At 48.2% G+C, this 18,658-nt stretch overlaps 2 protein-coding genes across 4 annotated transcripts in view; one reads left to right on the top strand and one right to left on the bottom strand.

The window, feature by feature from the left end:
* The first annotated feature begins 10 nt into the window (after nt 1–10).
* LOC129838569 (leukotriene A-4 hydrolase-like) lies at nt 11–7,516 on the top strand. Its single transcript, XM_055905633.1, has 18 exons — nt 11–343; nt 959–1,089; nt 1,347–1,467; nt 2,272–2,445; nt 2,777–2,829; nt 3,010–3,082; nt 3,195–3,335; nt 3,427–3,450; nt 3,548–3,618; nt 3,807–3,918; nt 4,662–4,806; nt 4,909–5,012; nt 5,120–5,190; nt 5,372–5,426; nt 5,538–5,633; nt 5,745–5,827; nt 5,915–6,019; nt 6,205–7,516. Exons 1-18 carry the CDS (start codon nt 188–190, stop codon nt 6,335–6,337), a joined length of 1,848 nt encoding a protein of 615 aa, XP_055761608.1. The 5' UTR covers nt 11–187; the 3' UTR covers nt 6,338–7,516.
* Nucleotides 7,517–9,074: 1,558 nt separating this feature from the next.
* LOC129838564 (protein-methionine sulfoxide oxidase mical3b-like) overlaps nt 9,075–18,658 on the bottom strand; it is a 28,903-nt gene continuing 19,319 nt past the window's right edge. For 2 of the 3 annotated variants that reach the window (XM_055905619.1, XM_055905621.1), the window contains exons 22-29: nt 17,067–18,326; nt 16,853–16,953; nt 15,219–15,485; nt 12,962–13,055; nt 11,207–11,257; nt 10,083–10,182; nt 9,843–9,916; nt 9,075–9,747 (exon numbers count right to left, since the gene is read on the bottom strand). In XM_055905619.1, the coding sequence (XP_055761594.1) occupies nt 9,560–9,747; nt 9,843–9,916; nt 10,083–10,182; nt 11,207–11,257; nt 12,962–13,055; nt 15,219–15,485; nt 16,853–16,953; nt 17,067–18,326 (2,135 nt within the window). In that variant the 3' untranslated portion in view covers nt 9,075–9,559. Of the gene's footprint in view, nt 9,748–9,842; nt 9,917–10,082; nt 10,183–11,206; nt 11,258–12,961; nt 13,056–15,218; nt 15,486–16,246; nt 16,298–16,527; nt 16,615–16,852; nt 16,954–17,066; nt 18,327–18,658 lie in introns of all 3 variants that reach the window. The other variant, XM_055905623.1, reaches the window with a different exon arrangement.

Below are 18,658 nucleotides of genomic sequence, written 5' to 3'. Positions count from 1 at the left end.
ATTCTGGTACATGTAGTGCTTTGATTATTAATTTAGAAGGAAACTCAACACATTCAGGTCCAGACTAAACGACAACTCCCACAATGCATGCAGCAGGGCGCTGTCACATGGACGTGCGGGGAACCGGGTTGTAGTTCACAGCTAATGCTAGTTTTTTGCTCTCACTCTTCATGATCCTGGACCGAACATGGCTTCAGCTACAGACCCCTGCTCATTTTCCTCCTTCTCCAAGTGCGTTACCAAGCACCTGAATCTCACCTACCATGTGGATTTTGACAGCCATGTCATCAAAGCTAAGGTCGCGCTCACCGTGGAGGTTTTAGTGGATAATTTCACGTCTTTGGTACAGTATTCATCTCATTTCTCAATCTGGTTAGCCAGCAAGCTATTAAACTAGCTAGCCAAGTTCATTCATTCTTGCTAGAAAATGGCTTTGTGTTGCTACTAAACTTGACGTGGGAAAAAGCCTTGTTTCAGTTCACCTGTTTCAGTACACTGCTACAAAGCATTTGGTTGAGCTTATCAGACACAACGAATCACACACTGCTTCAAGACAAGCTCTGAATATCACTCATTGTAAATCTGATCATTAGTGGGTCAATTCAGGAATGATATGTAGCTAGCCATATGTGCTTTATGGCACTGTTCTGCTCAGTGACAGTAAGACTTTGACAGGTCGAGTTGGCATGTGATACCAGGCACGTGAACTTTAGAACTGAGTCCATACTGTGTTTCTCAGAGCAGGTGTAGGAAATGTAGTCAGCGACTTAGGACCAGGGAGAGACAGAATGATGTATTTCTTATGGTGACAGCTGTTTTACAGTCACAATCTGGGGGGAGATGGATGATGTGGTTCTTGTAGTTGCTGACACACTGTTGGTTACCCAAACTTATTGCCCCACTTCCTTTTTATTTTTTCTTTCCTCTCTCTCTCTCTCTCCATCCTTCCTATGATCAGACCCTTGACACGAAGGACCTGAAGGTCTCTAAGGTAACAGCCAATGGACAGGCAGCAAAGTTCACTCTGGGACCCAAGCACAGCTTCATGGGAACCCCTCTGGAGATCACACTGCCCTTTGACCTCTCCAGGTAACCACACCTTAGGGGGCTGTTCAGGAGGATGTAATGTTACAGAACCTTAAGATAGAAATGAATTGTGTAGAACATATATGATTGTTTGTCATATAGAGTAGGGGAATAGTGTCTTCTCTATTCACATAATTTCTATCTGTAACGTTCAGAAGACTGCACATCACTGATTGCACCCCAGGTAACTCAACCCTCAGACATTGAACTGATGGATGCTGGTTTAGGGGTAATATTTAGTGTGTGTGTTTGTTTGTCAGGGGTCAGCATGTGATCGTGGAGGTGACTTATGAGACAGCACCTAGTGCTTCTGCGCTGCAGTGGCTCACTCCTGAACAGACTGCTGGGAAGAAACACCCCTACCTCTTCAGCCAGTGCCAGGTAACACACACACTGTGTGAGTTTATGGACATGCACAAACCTGAAGTCTTTTTTATTTATTTTTATTTTTTTTACAAAAGACTGCGCCATGAACAGTACTTTTATAGTAAAAGTAGTTGCTGTGGCATCAAAATGGAACATTTACACAACATCTGCCCAGTGTAACTGTAGTCCCGCACAGAAACCACTTCTGTAGCTAGAAGTTCTTATCAGAGGAAAAGTGCTGTAGAATGGTCATAACCAGTGCCAGATGTGAGACGAATTACACACTTCTACAAACATGAAACGTCTTCATTTTTGGTTGGATGCCAGTCTTGCTCAACGGTCATTTTAACTCTGAGTAGTTGTACGACTGCCTCAAAAGACATCACAAAAGAACACTTTCCCAACCCCATCTTCTGCAACATCTGGCCAGTTGTATTGTAGTCATACACAGAAACCTGTGCTGCTCTTTGAAGTTCTTAGCAGAAGAAAGATGTCATAATTTGATCGTAACCTGTGCCAGTTGAGGTTGCTTTTGCCCCTGCTTTCTTTCTTCATTATATATCCCTCTTCTCCCTCTTTTTCCTGTATCACCTGTGTGTCCAAAGGTGCAGTGTTCAGCTGCAGCACAGATAAGCTTTATGAGAGGACCTTGATCATTGGCTCCTTTGTCGCTGATATTGATATTAACAGCCTTCTCTATTATTGCACTCAATATGACTTTGTTTACTTCAATTAATTCTATTTGTCCCCTCTTGGAGATAAATCCCGATTAGGTGGCGGATGTAGCAATGTGCTAATAACCACCTCCAACCCCTCCAGGCCACCCATTGCAGGAGCATGGTACCCTGCCAGGATACCCCCGCTATGAAACACACCTACTATGCCCAGGTGTCTGTCCCCAAGGAGCTGGTGGCTGTGATGAGTGCTGTACGGGACGGACAGGAGCCTGATCCCCAGGACAGCAGCCGGGTCATCTACCGCTTCAGACAACCAGTCAGTGTCTCTATTCTCTATCACTTTCTATCCATCTCTCCATCCAACCATCCATTGTCATCGATAGCGTAATACTGTCAGTCTTGCTTTTTGGCTTGACTGTTCAAGGTACAGCGCTGCCAAAGTAGCTACTGATCAAGCAATAAGGAGTTAATTACAAGGAAAGTTTAGCCAGATAACAGCCAGATAACAAAAGGAACCCGTCGTAGCATGCCTGCAGTCTGAATGAAGTACATTCTCAGAGACTGGTGTTGGAGCAGGTACATGGCTGTGTGTGTCTGACCGCTGTGTTTGATTGATTTCCCCATTGTTGACCTTTGACACCTCCCAGGTGCCCATGCCCTCTTACCTCATTGCCATCGTGGTGGGAGCTCTGGAGAGCAGGTATACACACACACACACACACACACACACACACACACACACACACACACACACACACACACACACACACACACACACACCCATACATGTAACTATTGCCCTGTTTTCCTCCAAATTATTTTAAATTAATAAATGATCAGTGAACTATTAGTAATAAATGTTTGCTTGTTGTTTTACAAGAGAGATTGGGCCCAGGTCTCGTGTTTGGTCAGAGAAGGAGTTTGTGGACAAGGCAGCTTTTGAGTTCTCAGAGGTGAGTTTCTCAGTATTTAGTGTAACTGTGAGGTACGTAAGTGATATGTCCATGTCCCACTCATTCTACATCAGCAGAGTTTAATATTGAAATGTGTGTGTGACCCTCTCAGACAGAGACCATGTTGAAGACAGCTGAGGACCTTGCGGGGCCCTATGTGTGGGGCCAGTATGACATTCTGGTCCTGCCCCCCTCCTTCCCCTATGGAGGCATGGAGAACCCCTGCCTTACCTTTGCCACCCCCACACTGCTGGTGAGACACCGTACCAACATCACAATACCAAATCCACCTGCCTGTGTATTTTTTTTTTTAACCTTCCTTTGTTCCTATGTTTATCTTCTAGGCTGGAGACAGATCCTTGTCCAATGTAAGTAATCACAGTTCACAGGTGTCCGTGTCTTCTCAAGTATGTGTTTATATCTGTGTATCGGTGTGTTAACCTGTGTCCTCCTGTTTCTCTCCAGGTCATAGCCCATGAGATCTCTCACAGCTGGACTGGCAACCTGGTGACCAACAAGACCTGGGAGCACTTCTGGTACGGCACAGAGAAAACATTCTATCAATGTTCTTCTCTCGCTTGAATGAATGGGAATGATGTCATGTCAATTGGTGAAATTAGCCATAACTGAGTATCAAACAAATGGGATGGAGAGATAGAAAAGGAAGGTCGCTTTCCGGAGATAATGAGTTCATAATTAGTGTCTGTGACCCTTCCTTCTCCAGGCTGAATGAGGGTCACACGGTGTACCTTGAGAGAATGATTGGCAGGTCGATGGAGAGTGAACAGTTCAGACAGTTCAAGGCCATGGGCGGCTGGAAGGACCTGCAGGAATCGGTGAGAGAACACACACACACGCACATGCATGAGTACAATGTAACACTGTTACACACACTGGTACACAAAGCCTTGTTCACATTTGGCAGTTTGAAGTGACTCATCCAATTTTTTATATAATCTGTTATTTTTCCTGAAGTTTGAACAGCCAAAAAGAACATGGAATCGGATATTTCAAGTCACATTTCAAACCACCTTTCGTAGGTGGTTTGAAGTCAGACATACATCTGATTCTTGGCCATGCGACTCGTCTAAACAGTCCAATCGGATTAATTTGCTCTCAAGTGGTTTTTATTTGGCATATCTTGTTGCTTGCTAGCTACTCTATTGACAATTTGACAAGAACATGTGGTAGCCAACCAGCTTGTTAATTGTTCACCAACAAATGAGTGAGTGATAGGAAGCACGAGCACCCCCACCAATCAGCCTACACCACTGTGCACAAACCCCTTCGTTACAATGACAATTAGCGTAGACATGTCAGCTAATGACTGCTGTCTGAACACACAGAAATCCGATTCTGTCACTTGTAACTTGCTGTCTAGACAGTCAGTGTTCCAAAACGGATTTGAGCATTGAGGCCTGCAGTGTGAACAAGGCTTAAGTAATGTCTGACTTCACTGATAGACAAGCCACTTACATGTTCATTTCTACCTGTGTGTGTGTTTGCGTTTGTGTGTGCGTGTGTGCGTGTGCAACTGTGAATGCCCGGCCATATCTGATCTGTTACCTCTGTCTCCCAGGTGAACACGTTTGGGGCCAACAACCCTCTAACCAACCTGGTTCCCAACCTGAATGAGGTGGACCCTGACGATGCCTTCTCCTCTGTCCCCTACGAGAAGGGTTTTGCTCTTCTATACCACCTGGAGGAGCTCATGGGAGGACCTGGTGAGAGATAGAGACACACACACACACACAGTTGCATTTCATTCAGTAAATTTTTTAAATGGAAGTCACTTGCTTCGTGTTAATTGGCTGTGTCTCTTACAGAGGTGTTTATGGGTTTTGTGAAGTCGTACATCCAGATGTTTGCTTACAGCAGCGTCACTACTGAGGAGTGGAAGAAGTACCTCTTCACCTACTTTAAGAACAAGGTACAGTAACCACCACTCTCCACCTAACCAAGCTGCTATCAAAGCCCCTTGCTGTGGCTCTTGAACGTTTCTCTGTTTCACCTTTACCACTCCCTGTCCGATCTCAGGTGGACATCCTGAATAAGGTGGACTGGAACGCCTGGATGCACACCCCTGGGATGCCCCCCGTCAAACCACAGTGGGTTTACCTTACCTAACCATTTCACTCGAGAATCACTCACCTGGCTGCCTGTTACACCTTTTGAGCCACACTTCTGTTAGTTTGTGGGTCTGTTTTTAGCTGTGTCACTGTTTACCTGTCCACTCAATCTGAGGTGTGTGTGTGTGTGTGTTAAATCAATGCCACCCTCCTCCTCCAGATATGACACCACCATGGCAGACGCCTGCATCGCACTGTGTAAGAGATGGGTGAAGGTGAGGGTACATGCTCCACATTGATAATGCGTTTGTTCTAGAACCTCATGATGGTAGAACACAGCATTTTTACAAGTTTTTCTGTATGTTAATTTCTCTCTCTCTCTCTAGACCAAAGAGGGGGATCTGGGGAATTTCAGTGAGGTGGATGTGAAGACTCTCTCCACCCACCAGCTTATAGAGTTCCTGTCTCTGCTCCTGCAAGAGGTAGACACGCCTCACTGTCACTCACCTGGTCATCATAGCAACCTTCCATAAGCCATGTGATCGTTCTATTGGAATCCAAAGCAGACCAATGACCGTATCTTCTCCCCTTAGGAGCCCCTCCCCCTCAGCCATGTGAAGAAGATGCAGGAAGTATACCGACTCAACGCCTTCAACAACGCAGAGATCCGCTTCAGGTGAGTTCCTGTTCTGGGGTCCCATCGTGCACTATGTACAGGCAAAGTGTGTGTCATTGTCTCTCACGGTTGGCTCCCTTCTTCCAGGTGGCTGCGGCTGTGTGTCAAGTCCAAGTGGGAGGATGCCGTTCCCATGGCGCTGAAGATGGCGACAGAGCAGGGGAGGATGAAGTTCACACGGCCACTATTCAAGTAACCAGCGGCGCGACTATCTGAGAGACAATCTCTGTTATTAGATGCCATGTGTTGTTGTGCTTTCTGGATCAAATTATTTCTAGGCAGCGTCTTGTTAAAAACACGAGTCCTATTCTCTTACTTAGGGACCCTTTGTGCTTGTGTTCTACCTAATCCCTCTCTTTCTCCCTCCCTTCTTTTAGAGAGGTGTACAACTTTGATAAGTATCGGGAGGAGGCGGTGCGTGTGTTCATAGCCCACCGGGCAGCCATGCACCCAGTAACGTCTAATCTGGTGGCCAAGGACCTGAAGGTGGACACTGGCAAGAGCTCCTGATTCTAATTGGAATCCCACCGGAAGCACTCCGAGGCCTGCATTTTTATCGGAACACACCCCCCCCCATTGCCCAAAACGACCGGAGAAAGCTAGAGAGAAGCTTCCTGTCACACCCCCACCTTTAATAACTGTCTACTTTGCTCGGCAGCTATTCAGAATTGTCTTGTTTCTGTTTGTTTTACATTGAGGTTTATGATACGTCGAGCAGAGTTGGGGTCAATTCTGAATTTAATTCAATTCAAACTAATTTGCCACAGCCCACAGGAAGCAGAATTTGAATTGAAATAAGTAGAATTGAATTCAAACCAATTAAACTAAGACATGGAAGTCTATTAATTTGACAAATATTTTATAAAAAGCATATGTCACTTATTAATGCAAAGAATACACATACCATTTTAAATATTATGGCTCTATTCAATCAGATCCGCTTTAGCAGACAACTGCATAGCGATTGTTTTGACAACGGAGGTGGAACTGTTAGATCTGTCAAATCTACAAGTGACTCCCCAGCTTTATACCTAAAGCAGACATTGCCATTGGCTGCATGGCGTTGCATTAACAGAAATCCCATGAAGCCTTTTTTACAAGTTTGAACACAGATGTAATCTACACCTCGATTAGGATGATAGAAGTCGTCATTATTTTTTTTTAATGATTTATCAATTTGGGCATGATTATTTTTATGTAGCCTACACTTTCTTGTCCTGAATTTCTAATGCAAATGAGACTATTGCCGGTTAACGCTTGATCTGATTGATTATAGGCTTTAGTTTGATTGTAACTCAAACCAGTAGTTTTCTTTGTCATGAGATGATAGCTTATTCCCTTTCATACTAGTGTTTGATCTAATGCGTTCTGGGAAATGTATTCGGGTATTTAAAGACATGAAGGAAATTATTATAGACAACCCACAACATGATCTTAGAGTATTTCACACCACTGTAATTATTTAAAATAGTTTGAAGAGAATTGACCCAACTCTGACATCAAGGTATTCATCTCAGGGCAGAAAAGTAAAGAAAAAATTCAGTTATAAGATACATTTTTTTAATTTTGGGAGGGAAACTCATTTTAGAATGGTTAAATTTTGTCCAGATTCAAATATAGAACCTGTGTGGATTAGTTACAATATCTCATCCTTTATTTGATGCCATTAAACACCATGATCGTAGAGTAGTGAATGTCTTGTGTTTTTTCATGATCAGTTGACAGTATTAGGCAGTTTCACGTCCCAGCATTTGCCCTCTAGCAGTAATCCTGAGAATTGAAGAATCTGAGAGATGGTTACCAGTCATCACTGGACTACAGACTTATATCCCATTCTGTTGCTTCAGACAGAGAGAAGGGCTGGTAGGTAGATGTGCTGGATCTGGTATATGTGCTGTGTAGGATATAGGGCACCCAGATTGAGGCCAGGATTCAATCCGATTGCGGGTTATAGGAATACAACTTGCGATTGAGCCAGCATGCAGCTTTTACTGGGAATGGGATCTCTGGGAACACGGGAACATTGCCTTTAAAAGCTGCAATGCCTATAACACGTGATCTGATTGAATCCCTGCCCGAGTTTGTTGCTCTGGGGTTGTGGGTTCAAATCTCCACTCTGTGTTTTGAATGTCTCCTCGGAAATCCAAGACCTAAGGCAACAGCACTAGTATGCTGGAACATTAATGTGGGAGGCAACCCATCTGACTATTTTGAATGCATTTTCATAGTCTATGTTAAATATACATATAGGAAGAGACATGTTTATAGTGTAAACGAGCTGGTGCCTCAGGTGTTAGGAGCTTACCCTCCAATGACAGGTCATGGGTTCAAGACCTGCGTGCAGCACTGGAACGCTTTAATTCAGAACGAGGGGATGCTACTCAGTCAATGAGCAGCGGTTATTGAGACAATCTCCCAGAAAAAGTGGGCACTTATTTGTTTTCAATAGAGACTTCTCTATATTTAAAAACGAAGGGCCCTATTCAATCTGTATCGCTGATGTGTTACAGATTGCGCAATATACATTTCAAGGTAGTTTCCAATTAATGCTGACATATGCAGTCTCCGCAACGCGGAAACAGTGCCATTAAATTACAATTGGGCTTTAGAGTTGAACTTCCGCGATACGCATTGATCTCGATTAAAAAAATAAGTGGACACTTTTTCCAGGCGATTTTCTCCATAACAGTTGCTGTCCACGTTTTCGGACCCGTGGAATTGACCCCCTCCGCCTCCCATCCAATCAGCCATCATGCAGCCACTCCCTCAGGTGGCCTTGACTCACCGACCAGTGAAGTCCTCAGTATCCAACCATGCTCCAGAGCAGGCACCTGGATTCATGCCTACAACCATGTGCTTTGGGGGCCAGCGCCACAGACTGCCTTACACTTTAACACTTCCCTCTGTATTTTTGACAGAGAATTACAGAAATCCACACAAAACAGGTGTTTTGAACCTACAACTCTGTCTACAAGGCACAGGATTTAACCCCAGAGCCACAAACTCCTTCACATACTATATCTAGCCACTCCCCTTTAAACAAGTGGCAGGTTTAGACAGGAATGAACAAGCTGAGAGTAATCCCACCAGCTATTTCTGACTGAACACAATATCCCCACCTGTGCAGGAGGCAGACTGCATAAGAAGTTTCCCTCCCTATCTCACTGGAATCCCCAGCCCCAGGTCTTCCTCCCTTCCTCTCCCCTACAGGAGTCCCCCTCAAATGTTCAAACATGACAACATGATGTCACAATGTCTGTCTTTATTATCCAATGTGTGAAGTAAAACATCATTCATGTCATTTTAAAAAGGTTTTAAAAAATTAGTACCGTTTCTTTTTACATAATATACATTTTTCTAAATGGTTAATAAATAACAATACAAATCATTCACACATGCCACATATCGCCATAACAACAGCCTGGGTGAGTATAGTGAGCATAGAGCCATCAGTCTCAGAGGCCCGTCAGTCAGTCAGGGGTATAGCAGGATGTGTGTAGCAGTGGGGATTGGGGATACATCTTCAATCCTAAAAACTGATCATCCATACACAGTCCCGCCTTGATCCTGGTCATAACGTTGTATCAGAGGGGAAGTGACCTCACAACCGTGACCCTGATCGCAGCTTTAGAGGGGAAGTGACGTGTCTGTGCTTAGGCCCAGTTGTTCAGGTTCAGGCCCAGTTTTGCAGGATAGAGCTCATGCCCAGTTGTGCAGGCCCTGGGATAGAGCTCATGCCCAGTTGTGCAGGCCCAGGCCCCGGGACAGCATGATGGCCTCCAGGTCTCTGTCCTCCTGGCTCTCCTGCAGACGCTGCTCCTCCAGCAGAGACACCAGAGCATCTCTCTGCTCCACCACCTCCAACATCTCCCCCAGGATTAGCTTCTCCTCAGCCAGCTCTGCCTCACCCTTCAGGTGGTCTGAAAGAGAGGGAGAGAGGGAGTGAGAGAAGGCTGAAAACAGAATTTATGGTACTGTATGACGTGTGTGTGTTTGCATATGTATGTGTACTTACCATCCACAGCCATCCTCTCTCTGAGCTCCTGTTGAAGACGGCTCTGTCTGTCCTCCAACTCCAGCTCCCGAGCACTGAGGGAGAGACAGTTGCCATGGAGACCACATCAGTCCACAGGGTCGAGCACAAAGACACTGATGACTCAGATAATTGCATACTACATACTGCCATTTCCTCATGAGCGCTCATACTAATCATACATTTGAGTCCAGTGGTGACAAAGGTCATATAGATACTCACAATATCATGAGTTCTGACTCATAGCGCATCAGACAGTTCTTCTGCTGGACCAGCTTGAACCACTGCTGCATCAGAGCTGGATCATCCTGCCTACCCATGACTAAAGGAGAGGGAGGGGTAGGGGGAAAGGAAGGGAGGGAGGGGTAGGGGGAAAGGAAGGGAGGGGTAGGGGGAAAGGAAGGGAGGGAGGGGTAGGGGGGAAAGAGGGAGGGGTAGGGGGAAAGAGGGAGGGGTAGGGGGGAAAGAGAGGGAGGGAGGGGTAGGGGGGAAAGAGAGGGAGGGAGGGGTAGGGGGGAAAGAGAGGGAGGGAGGGGTAGGGGGGAAAGAGAGGGAGGGAGTGGTAGGGGGGAAAGAGAGGGAGGGGGTGGTAGGGGGAAAGAGAGGGAGGGAGTGGTAGGGGGGAAAGAGAGGGAGGGAGTGGTAGGGGGGAAAGAGAGGGAGGGAGGGGTAGGGGGAAAGGAAGGGAGGGGTAGGGAGGAAAGGGGGGAAGTGGTAGGGGGGAGAGGGAGGGAGGGGTAGGGGGGAAAGAGAGGGAGGGAGTGGTAGGGGGGAAAGAGGAAGGGAGGGGTAGGGGGGAAAGAGAGGGAGGGAGGGGTAGGGGGAAAGAGAGGGAGGGAGGGGTAGGGGGAAAGAGAGGGAGGGAGGGGTAGGGGGGAAAGAGAGGGAGGGAGGGGTAGGGGGGAAAGAGAGGGAGGGAGGAGTAGGGGGGAAGAGAGGGAGAGAGGGGTAGGGGGGAAAGAGAGGGAGGGAGGGGTAGGGGGGAAAGAGAGGGAGGGGTAGGGGGGAAAGAGAGGTAGGGGAAAAGAGAGGGAGGGAGGGATAAGGGGAAAGAGAGGGAGGGAAGGGTACGGGGGAGAGAGAAAGAGAGAAGAAGTGTAAGGAACCATGGGTAAGATTGGAGGAAAATTCATAGTTGGAGGGAATCACAGGAGGTGGGTGGCACCTTAATTGAGGAGGACGGGTTTGTGGTAATTACTGGAGCCGGATCAGTGGATTGGTATCAAATACATGGTTTCCAAGTGTTTGATGCCATTCCATCTGCTCCGTTCCTGCCATTATTATGAGCCGTTCTCCCATCAGCAGATCCACTGGATGGAATGCAGCATCATATGTGAGGTACATACCTCCCAGGTGCAAGTCCAGCTCTTCACTGTCATTCGACTCTCCCCAGTAGTCTAAAATAAGAACATACTAGGGAGTTGACCACATGACCACGCGTACACTGATCATATGCTTAGTCAAACTAACTAAGAGTAATATACACTACTCAAAAAAATAAAGGGAACACTTAAACACAATGTAACTCCAAGTCAATCACACTTCTGTGAAATCAAACTGTCCACTTAGGAAGCAACACTGATTGACAATAAATTTCACATGCTGTTGTGCAAATGGAATAGACAAAAGGTGGAAATTATAGGCAATTAGCAAGACACCCCCAATAAAGGAATGGCTCTGCAGGTGGTAAACACAGACCACTTCTCAGTTCCTATGCTTCCTGGCTGATGTTTTGGTCACTTTTGAATGCTGGCGGTGCTTTCACTCTAGTGGTAGCATGAGACGGAGTCTACAACCCACACAAGTGGCTCAGGTAGTGCAGCTCATCCAGGATGGCACATCAATGCGAGCTGTGGCAAAAAGGTTTGCTGTGTCTGTCAGCGTAGTGTCCAGAGCATGGAGGCGCTACCAGGAGACAGGCCAGTATATCAGGAGACGTAGAGGAGGCCAAAGGAGGGCAACAACCCAGCAGCAGGACCTCTACCTCTGCCTTTGTGCAAGGAGGTGCACTGCCAGAGCCCTGCAAAATGACCTCCAGCAGGCCACAAATGTGCATGTGTCAGCATATGGTCTCACAAGGGGTCTGAGGATCTCATCTCGGTACCTAATGGCAGTCAGGCTACCTCTGGCGAGCACATGGAGGGCTGTGCGGCCCCACAAAGAAATGCCACCCCACACCATGACTGACCCACCGCCAAACCGGTCATGCTGGAGGATGTTGCAGGCAGCAGAACGTTCTCCACGGCGTCTCCAGACTCTGTCACGTCTGTCACATGTGCTCATGTGCTCAGTGTGAACCTGCTTTCATCTGTGAAGAGCACAGGGCACCAGTGGCGAATTTGCCAATCTTGGTGTCCTCTGGCAAATGCCAAACGTCCTGTACGGTGTTGGGCTGTAAGCACAACCCCCACCTGTGGACGTCGGGCCCTCATACCACCCTCATGGAGTCTGTTTCTTACCGTTTGAGCAGACACATGCACATTTGTGGCCTGCTGGAGGTCATTTTGCAGGGCTCTGGCAGTGCACCTCCTTGCACAAAGGCGGAGGTAGCGGTCCTGCTGCTGGGTTGTTGCCCTCCTACGGCCTCCTCCACGTCTCCTGATGTACTGGCCTGTCTCCTGGTAGCGCCTCCATGCTCTGGACACTACGCTGACAGACACAGCAAACCTTTTTGCCACAGCTCGCATTGATGTGCCATCCTGGATGAACTGCACTACCTGAGCCACTTGTGTGGGTTGTAGACTCTGTCTCATGCTACCACTAGAGTGAAAGCACCGCCAGCATTCAAAAGTGACCAAAACATCAGCCAGGTAGCATAGGAATTGAGAAGTGGTCTGTGGTCACCACCTGCAGAACCATTCCTTTATTGGGGGTGTCTTGCTAATTGCCTATAATTTCCACCTTTTGTCTATTCCATTTGCACAACAGCATGTGAAATTTATTGTCAATCAGTGTTGCTTCCTAAGTGGACAGTTTGATTTCACAGAATTGTGATTGACTTGGAGTTACATTGTGTTGTTTAAGTGTTCCCTTTATTTTTTTTGAGCAGTGTATGTAAAACAAACCATGATGTCAAACAGGTTTGTCAATAGTGTGTTTACCTGCTTCCCCTCTCAAGGCCTTCTCCACAGCCACACCCCTCTCCTCCAGCTGCCTCTGCTTCTCCTCCACCTGCTCCAACTGCCTTTGGATCATCTGACAAGGCCCATTTTATACACTCAAGCCCTGTTTATACCCGATTCTAACACGCATTATTTGTCCTGATCTTGTCCACATTCTGATTGGTGTAGAGGTGCTGACTAACGGGGAATAAACTGGAAGCTATAAAAACAAAGAGTCGCACACTCGATGTATAAACTCCCAGTAAACCGACTCTTTGTTTTTATAGCTTACAATGAACATGTGTCTTAAAATCAATCAATAATGAATAGCTGTCAAATCATTTGCACACAGGGAGGGACCAGGACGTCTGGTCAGAATGTGGACACAGTGGACGGATATGAGATATTTTAATACCACGACTGGACATATTTCTGAAAATGTGGGCACAATCAGAATGTGGAAATCCCCTCCTCTCTTCTCCACTATCCCCTCCTCTCCACTCCTCTATCCCCTCCTCTCTTCTCCAGACCATTTCCGGAGACCTTCTACCTTACCTCACCTCGCTCATCAACTCATCCTTGACCGCTGGCTACGTCCCTTCCGTCTTCAAGAGAGCGAGAGTTGCACCCCTTCTGAAAAAACCTACACTCGATCCCTCCGATGTCAACAACTACAGACCAGTATCCCTTCTTTCTTTTCTCTCCAAAACTCTTGAACGTGCCGTCCTTGGCCAGCTCTCCTGCTATCTCTCTCAGAATGACCTTCTTGATCCAAATCAGTCAGGTTTCAAGACTAGTCACTCAACTGAGACTGCTCTTCTCTGTATCACGGAGGCGCTCCGCACTGCTAAAGCTAACTCTCTCTCCTCTGCTCTCATCCTTCTAGACCTATCGGCTGCCTTCGATACTGTGAACCATCAGATCCTCCTCTCCACCCTCTCCGAGTTGGGCATCTCCGGCGCGGCCCACGCTTGGATTGCGTCCTACCTGACAGGTCGCTCCTACCAGGTGGCGTGGCGAGAATCTGTCTCCTCACCACGCGCTCTCACCACTGGTGTCCCCCAGGGCTCTGTTCTAGGCCCTCTCCTATTCTCGCTATACACCAAGTCACTTGGCTCTGTCATAACCTCACATGGTCTCTCCTATCATTGCTATGCAGACGACACACAATTAATCTTCTCCTTTCCCCCTTCTGATGACCAGGTGGCGAATCGCATCTCTGCATGTCTGGCAGACATATCAGTGTGGATGACGGATCACCACCTCAAGCTGAACCTCGGCAAGACGGAGCTGCTCTTCCTCCCGGGGAAGGACTGTCCGTTCCATGATCTCGCCATCACGGTTGACAACTCCATTGTGTCCTCCTCCCAGAGCGCTAAGAACCTTGGCGTGATCCTGGACAACACCCTGTCGTTCTCCACCAACATCAAGGCGGTGGCCCGTTCCTGTAGGTTCATGCTCTACAACATCCGCAGAGTACGACCCTGCCTCACACAGGAAGCGGCGCAGGTCCTAATCCAGGCACTTGTCATCTCCCGTCTGGATTACTGCAACTCGCTGTTGGCTGGGCTCCCTGCCTGTGCCATTAAACCCCTACAACTCATCCAGAACGCCGCAGCCCGTCTGGTGTTCAACCTTCCCAAGTTCTCTCACGTCACCCCGCTCCTCCGCTCTCTCCACTGGCTTCCAGTTGAAGCTCGCATCCGCTACAAGACCATGGTGCTTGCCTACGGAGCTGTGAGGGGAACGGCACCTCAGTACCTTCAGGCTCTGATCAGGCCCTACACCCAAACAAGGGCACTGCGTTCATCCACCTCTGGCCTGCTCGCCTCCCTACCACTGAGGAAGTACAGTTCCCGCTCAGCCCAGTCAAAACTGTTCGCTGCTCTGGCACCCCAATGGTGGAACAAACTCCCTCACGACGCCAGGACAGCGGAGTCAATCACCACCTTCCGGAGACACCTGAAACCCCACCTCTTCAAGGAATACCTAGGATAAAGCAATCCTTCTGCCCCCCCCCCCCCCCCTTAAAAGATCTAGATGCACTATTGTAAAGTGGCTGTTCCACTGGATGTCATAAGGTGAATGCACCAATTTGTAAGTCGCTCTGGATAAGAGCGTCTGCTAAATGACTTAAATGTAAATGTAATGGAAAAGATCAGGACAAAAGATACATGTTAGCGCCATCTATAATATCAATGCGCCTTCAAACAAATCACACGCCCAGTCACACACACATGAGAAACCTACGTCCTACCTGGGCACTGTGCAGTCTCTTGAGTTGCTCCTGTTTGGCCTGTTTGCGCGCTGCCCTCTGCACTCTGCGTGTTAACCTGGCATCTAGCTGCTCCTCCTCTGGGTCTTTGTCTCTGTGGAACATGGCCTCTGACACATTCAGGCTGGACGGGTCCTTCAGGTCCTTCATGTGCACCAGTACCCCCACCACTTCCGTAGGGCACGATGACTTCCGCTGTGTATCCATTTGGGGGGAGCTGTCCAGCTCCCACTCTTTCCCCACGTGCCTCTTTAGGAGAGAGAGAGAGAGAGAGAGTCAGCAGCCTACACACTGACACACACATAGCATGCGCGTACACAGACACACACACACACACCATTAAGATTCAACCACAGCAGCAAATTCTGAGTATAGACACTACTGAGGTTTAGGGGCGATAAGGACGCAGCACAGAGCACAGAACAGCTTGATGCAACCAATGGGAATGTTCACACTGCCTTAACGGGAATGTTCACACTGCCTTAACGGGAATGTTCACACTGCCTTAACGGGAATGTTCACACTGCCTTAACGGGAATGTTCACACTACCTTAACGGGAATGTTCACACTACCTTAACGGGAATGTTCACACTACCTTAACGGGAATGTTCACACTACCTTAACGGGAATGTTCACACTACCTTAACGGGAATGTTCACACTACCTTAACGGGAATGTTCACACTACCTTAACGGGAATGTTCACACTACCTTAATGGGAATGTTCACACTACCTTAATGGGAATGTTCACACTACCTTAATGGGAATGTTCACACTACCTTAATGGGAATGTTCACACTGCCTTAATGGGAATGTTCACACTGCCTTAATGGGAATGTTCACACTGCCTTAATGGGAATGTTCACACTGCCTTAATGGGAATGTTCACACTGCCTTAATGGGAATGTTCACACTGCCTTAATGGGAATGTTCACACTGCCTTAATGGGAATGTTCACACTACCTTAATGGGAATTTTCACACTACCTTAATGGGAATGTTCACACTACCTTAATGGCATACGCCCTCTTAAAGGCCAGGGCATGAGGCACATATGCAGACTTGGAAAGATGAAGACCAAAAAACAATCAGAATAGGGCACACAATATATAGTATGTCTAGTTCACACAAAACGTACTCTAAATCGGAACTTACAAACTATTTATTACAGCTATAAACGACCCATCTACACAATGGGAGAAGTGTAATCTCGCTCAGTAACTCTGCTGTAACTATCTCTAACTAGACTAGGACACAACAGCCTGCATCGTACTGCCACAAAGTGGTATACCTCCCCTTCCTCATTCTCCTCTTCCTCCTCCTCCTCAATGGTTTCCTTCTGGAGGTCTGACGCTAGGTCAAACAGCTCCAGACGAAGCTGAAAACATTCATCCATTAAGAGATTTACCTGAGCCTATGAAGACAGGAGATTATATGGTAGCCAATAAAGACCAGATATCCTCCAAACAATCACTGTAAAGATCACTGGCATCCACAGAGCTGTAGAGCTGATCAGAGGTCTGTAGTGACATCACTGACTCCCACAGTCAGAGCTGTAGTGTAATGTCAGCCTGCTGCTCTGAGATCAGTGGTAGTGTTAGTAGTGATGTTCTTACGTTGGCCTTGGGGTTCATGGAGCATCTCTCCATCACAACAGAGCAGGTGATGTCTGACTCCTCCGGCTCTGACCAGCTCTGGCGCTCCCTGAACTTCACACCTGCACAAACACAGAGGTTCACTTTAGAAATTCACTATACCAGATCACCAGTGTGTGTGTGTGTGTGTGTGTGTGTGTGTGTGTGTGTGTGTGTGTGTGTGTGTGTGTGTTACCTCCTCTCTCTGCAGAGGTTTTCCTCTTGCTATGCTCTTTGGGGGCTGGGGCTGTTGTCGTATTGGGAAGGGAAGTCCTGCCCTTCTTCTTCCTGTCCCTCTTATAGCCAGAGATGACAGCTCTCCACAGGCCCAGGGGTCCACCCTCTCCTATGCCCGCTTCAGACACACTCTGGCTGGGGGGCTGGTTGTCCCTGCGGCACTTACGTGAAGAGAAGAGGGAGCCCCCCTGGAGTTGTGTGAGGAAGAGGGGAGGCAGGCTCTCTGTGAGTCTGCGGGGGTCCAGACCTCCAATGCTCTTCCCTGGGAGAGGCTCCCTTCCTAGGGTGATTTTCATGTCCTCCCAGCCCACCCCCATGGCTGCTCTCTCTATCTCCCTCCTCCTCTCCATCTCCCTCTTCCTCCCGATTTCTCTCTCGTCTCTGGGCACTGCCTTAAGGGGCTTCAGGAGGGACAAGGGGGGGCTGATGTCCTCTAAGGGGTCTATTACTTCACCCTTACACAGCTGCTCCCCAAGAGACCCCGCCCCAACAGACCCCCCCGCGGCAGGCCCCCTTCCCCCATCCACGTCCCACGGATTCAGTTTCTTGCCCCCGACCCCCCGCACAACAGCCGACGCCATGATAGGTGCGGGGGCAAATCGAGGTGCAGGGCGAGGGGCGGGGCTTTGCAGTGACTCCGCCTCCACAGCAGGGTGGGGCAGGCTATCCCAGCATGCCCTGTGCTGGGCGGGGGGAGGGATGCAGGGAGGGGTGAGAGGGTCCGAGGTAGAGGTGGTGGAGCTCCCGCCCACACCGATCCCGGAACTACTGCTGGGGTCACGCATCCTCTCCCTCTCCTTCCCCCCTCTCTCCCTCTCCTCTCGCTCTTTTCTCCCCTTCCTCTCTTTCTCTTCCCCATCCTCCTCTCCCACTTCCGGACCGGGGGAGCAGCCCGAGGTGGTGGAGGAGTTAGAGGAGGAGTAGGCAAAGACAGAGGAGTCTGGAATTGAGACAGAGGACATTGGTGTGGGTGCATGTGACGTTAAGGGGGTAAATGGTGTTGAGGCAGGGGCTGGAGTGGAGAAGGTGATATTGGGTACACTGGTGGGGCTGTGTGGACGGTGTGTGTCGGGTGTTGTCGAGTCAGGCAGTTGTATGCGAGGCGTGTTTGTGTCAGGCGTGAGTGTGTCTGGAGATTGTGTGTCTGGAGAGTGTGTGCTCTGCTGCCACTCGTCCAACGAGGCTACCTCCTCAGCGGTGAGGGGAGATGATCCTTCCTCTGAGAGAGAGAGAGAGAGAGAGAAAGGGAGGGGGGAAAAGAGAGGGATGAGGAGAGAGAGTAAGGGAGACGGAAGGGAGAGAGAGAGTAAGGGAGAGGGAGGGGAAGTAAAGAGAAAGTCAGAATCTCTACAGAGATTCTAGATAACATTTCCTGTAAGACACAGGAGGTTGCTGCTTGTGAGCCACTGTTGGCATTGCTAGAGTAGGTATTAGTTTTTTTTGCCGTTGTTTGGCAACACTGTAGACTTGATGAGGCAAATTATATTATTAATAAGGTTTGGGCAACCACAGCCACCAAAACCATTGGACAGTGGTGCAAGAATCACTTGT

This window comes from Salvelinus fontinalis, chromosome 39, assembly GCF_029448725.1.
Source record: "Salvelinus fontinalis isolate EN_2023a chromosome 39, ASM2944872v1, whole genome shotgun sequence".
Lineage (NCBI taxonomy): Eukaryota > Metazoa > Chordata > Actinopteri > Salmoniformes > Salmonidae > Salvelinus > Salvelinus fontinalis.
Note: the sequence above shows the minus strand (reverse complement) of the source record. Positions and strands in the feature narration are given on the sequence as shown.

What these genes read in the sequence shown, in the direction of transcription:
- LOC129838569 (XM_055905633.1), top strand. Translation starts at nt 188, where the DNA reads ATGGCTTCAGCTACAGACCCCTGCTCATTTTCCTCCTTCTCCAAGTGC. An exon ending in GAGACAGATCCTTGTCCAAT is followed by an intron (nt 3,451 to 3,547) that starts GTAAGTAATCAC and finishes GTTTCTCTCCAG; the next exon opens with GTCATAGCCCATGAGATCTC. An exon ending in TGTGTAAGAGATGGGTGAAG is followed by an intron (nt 5,427 to 5,537) that starts GTGAGGGTACAT and finishes CTCTCTCTCTAG; the next exon opens with ACCAAAGAGGGGGATCTGGG.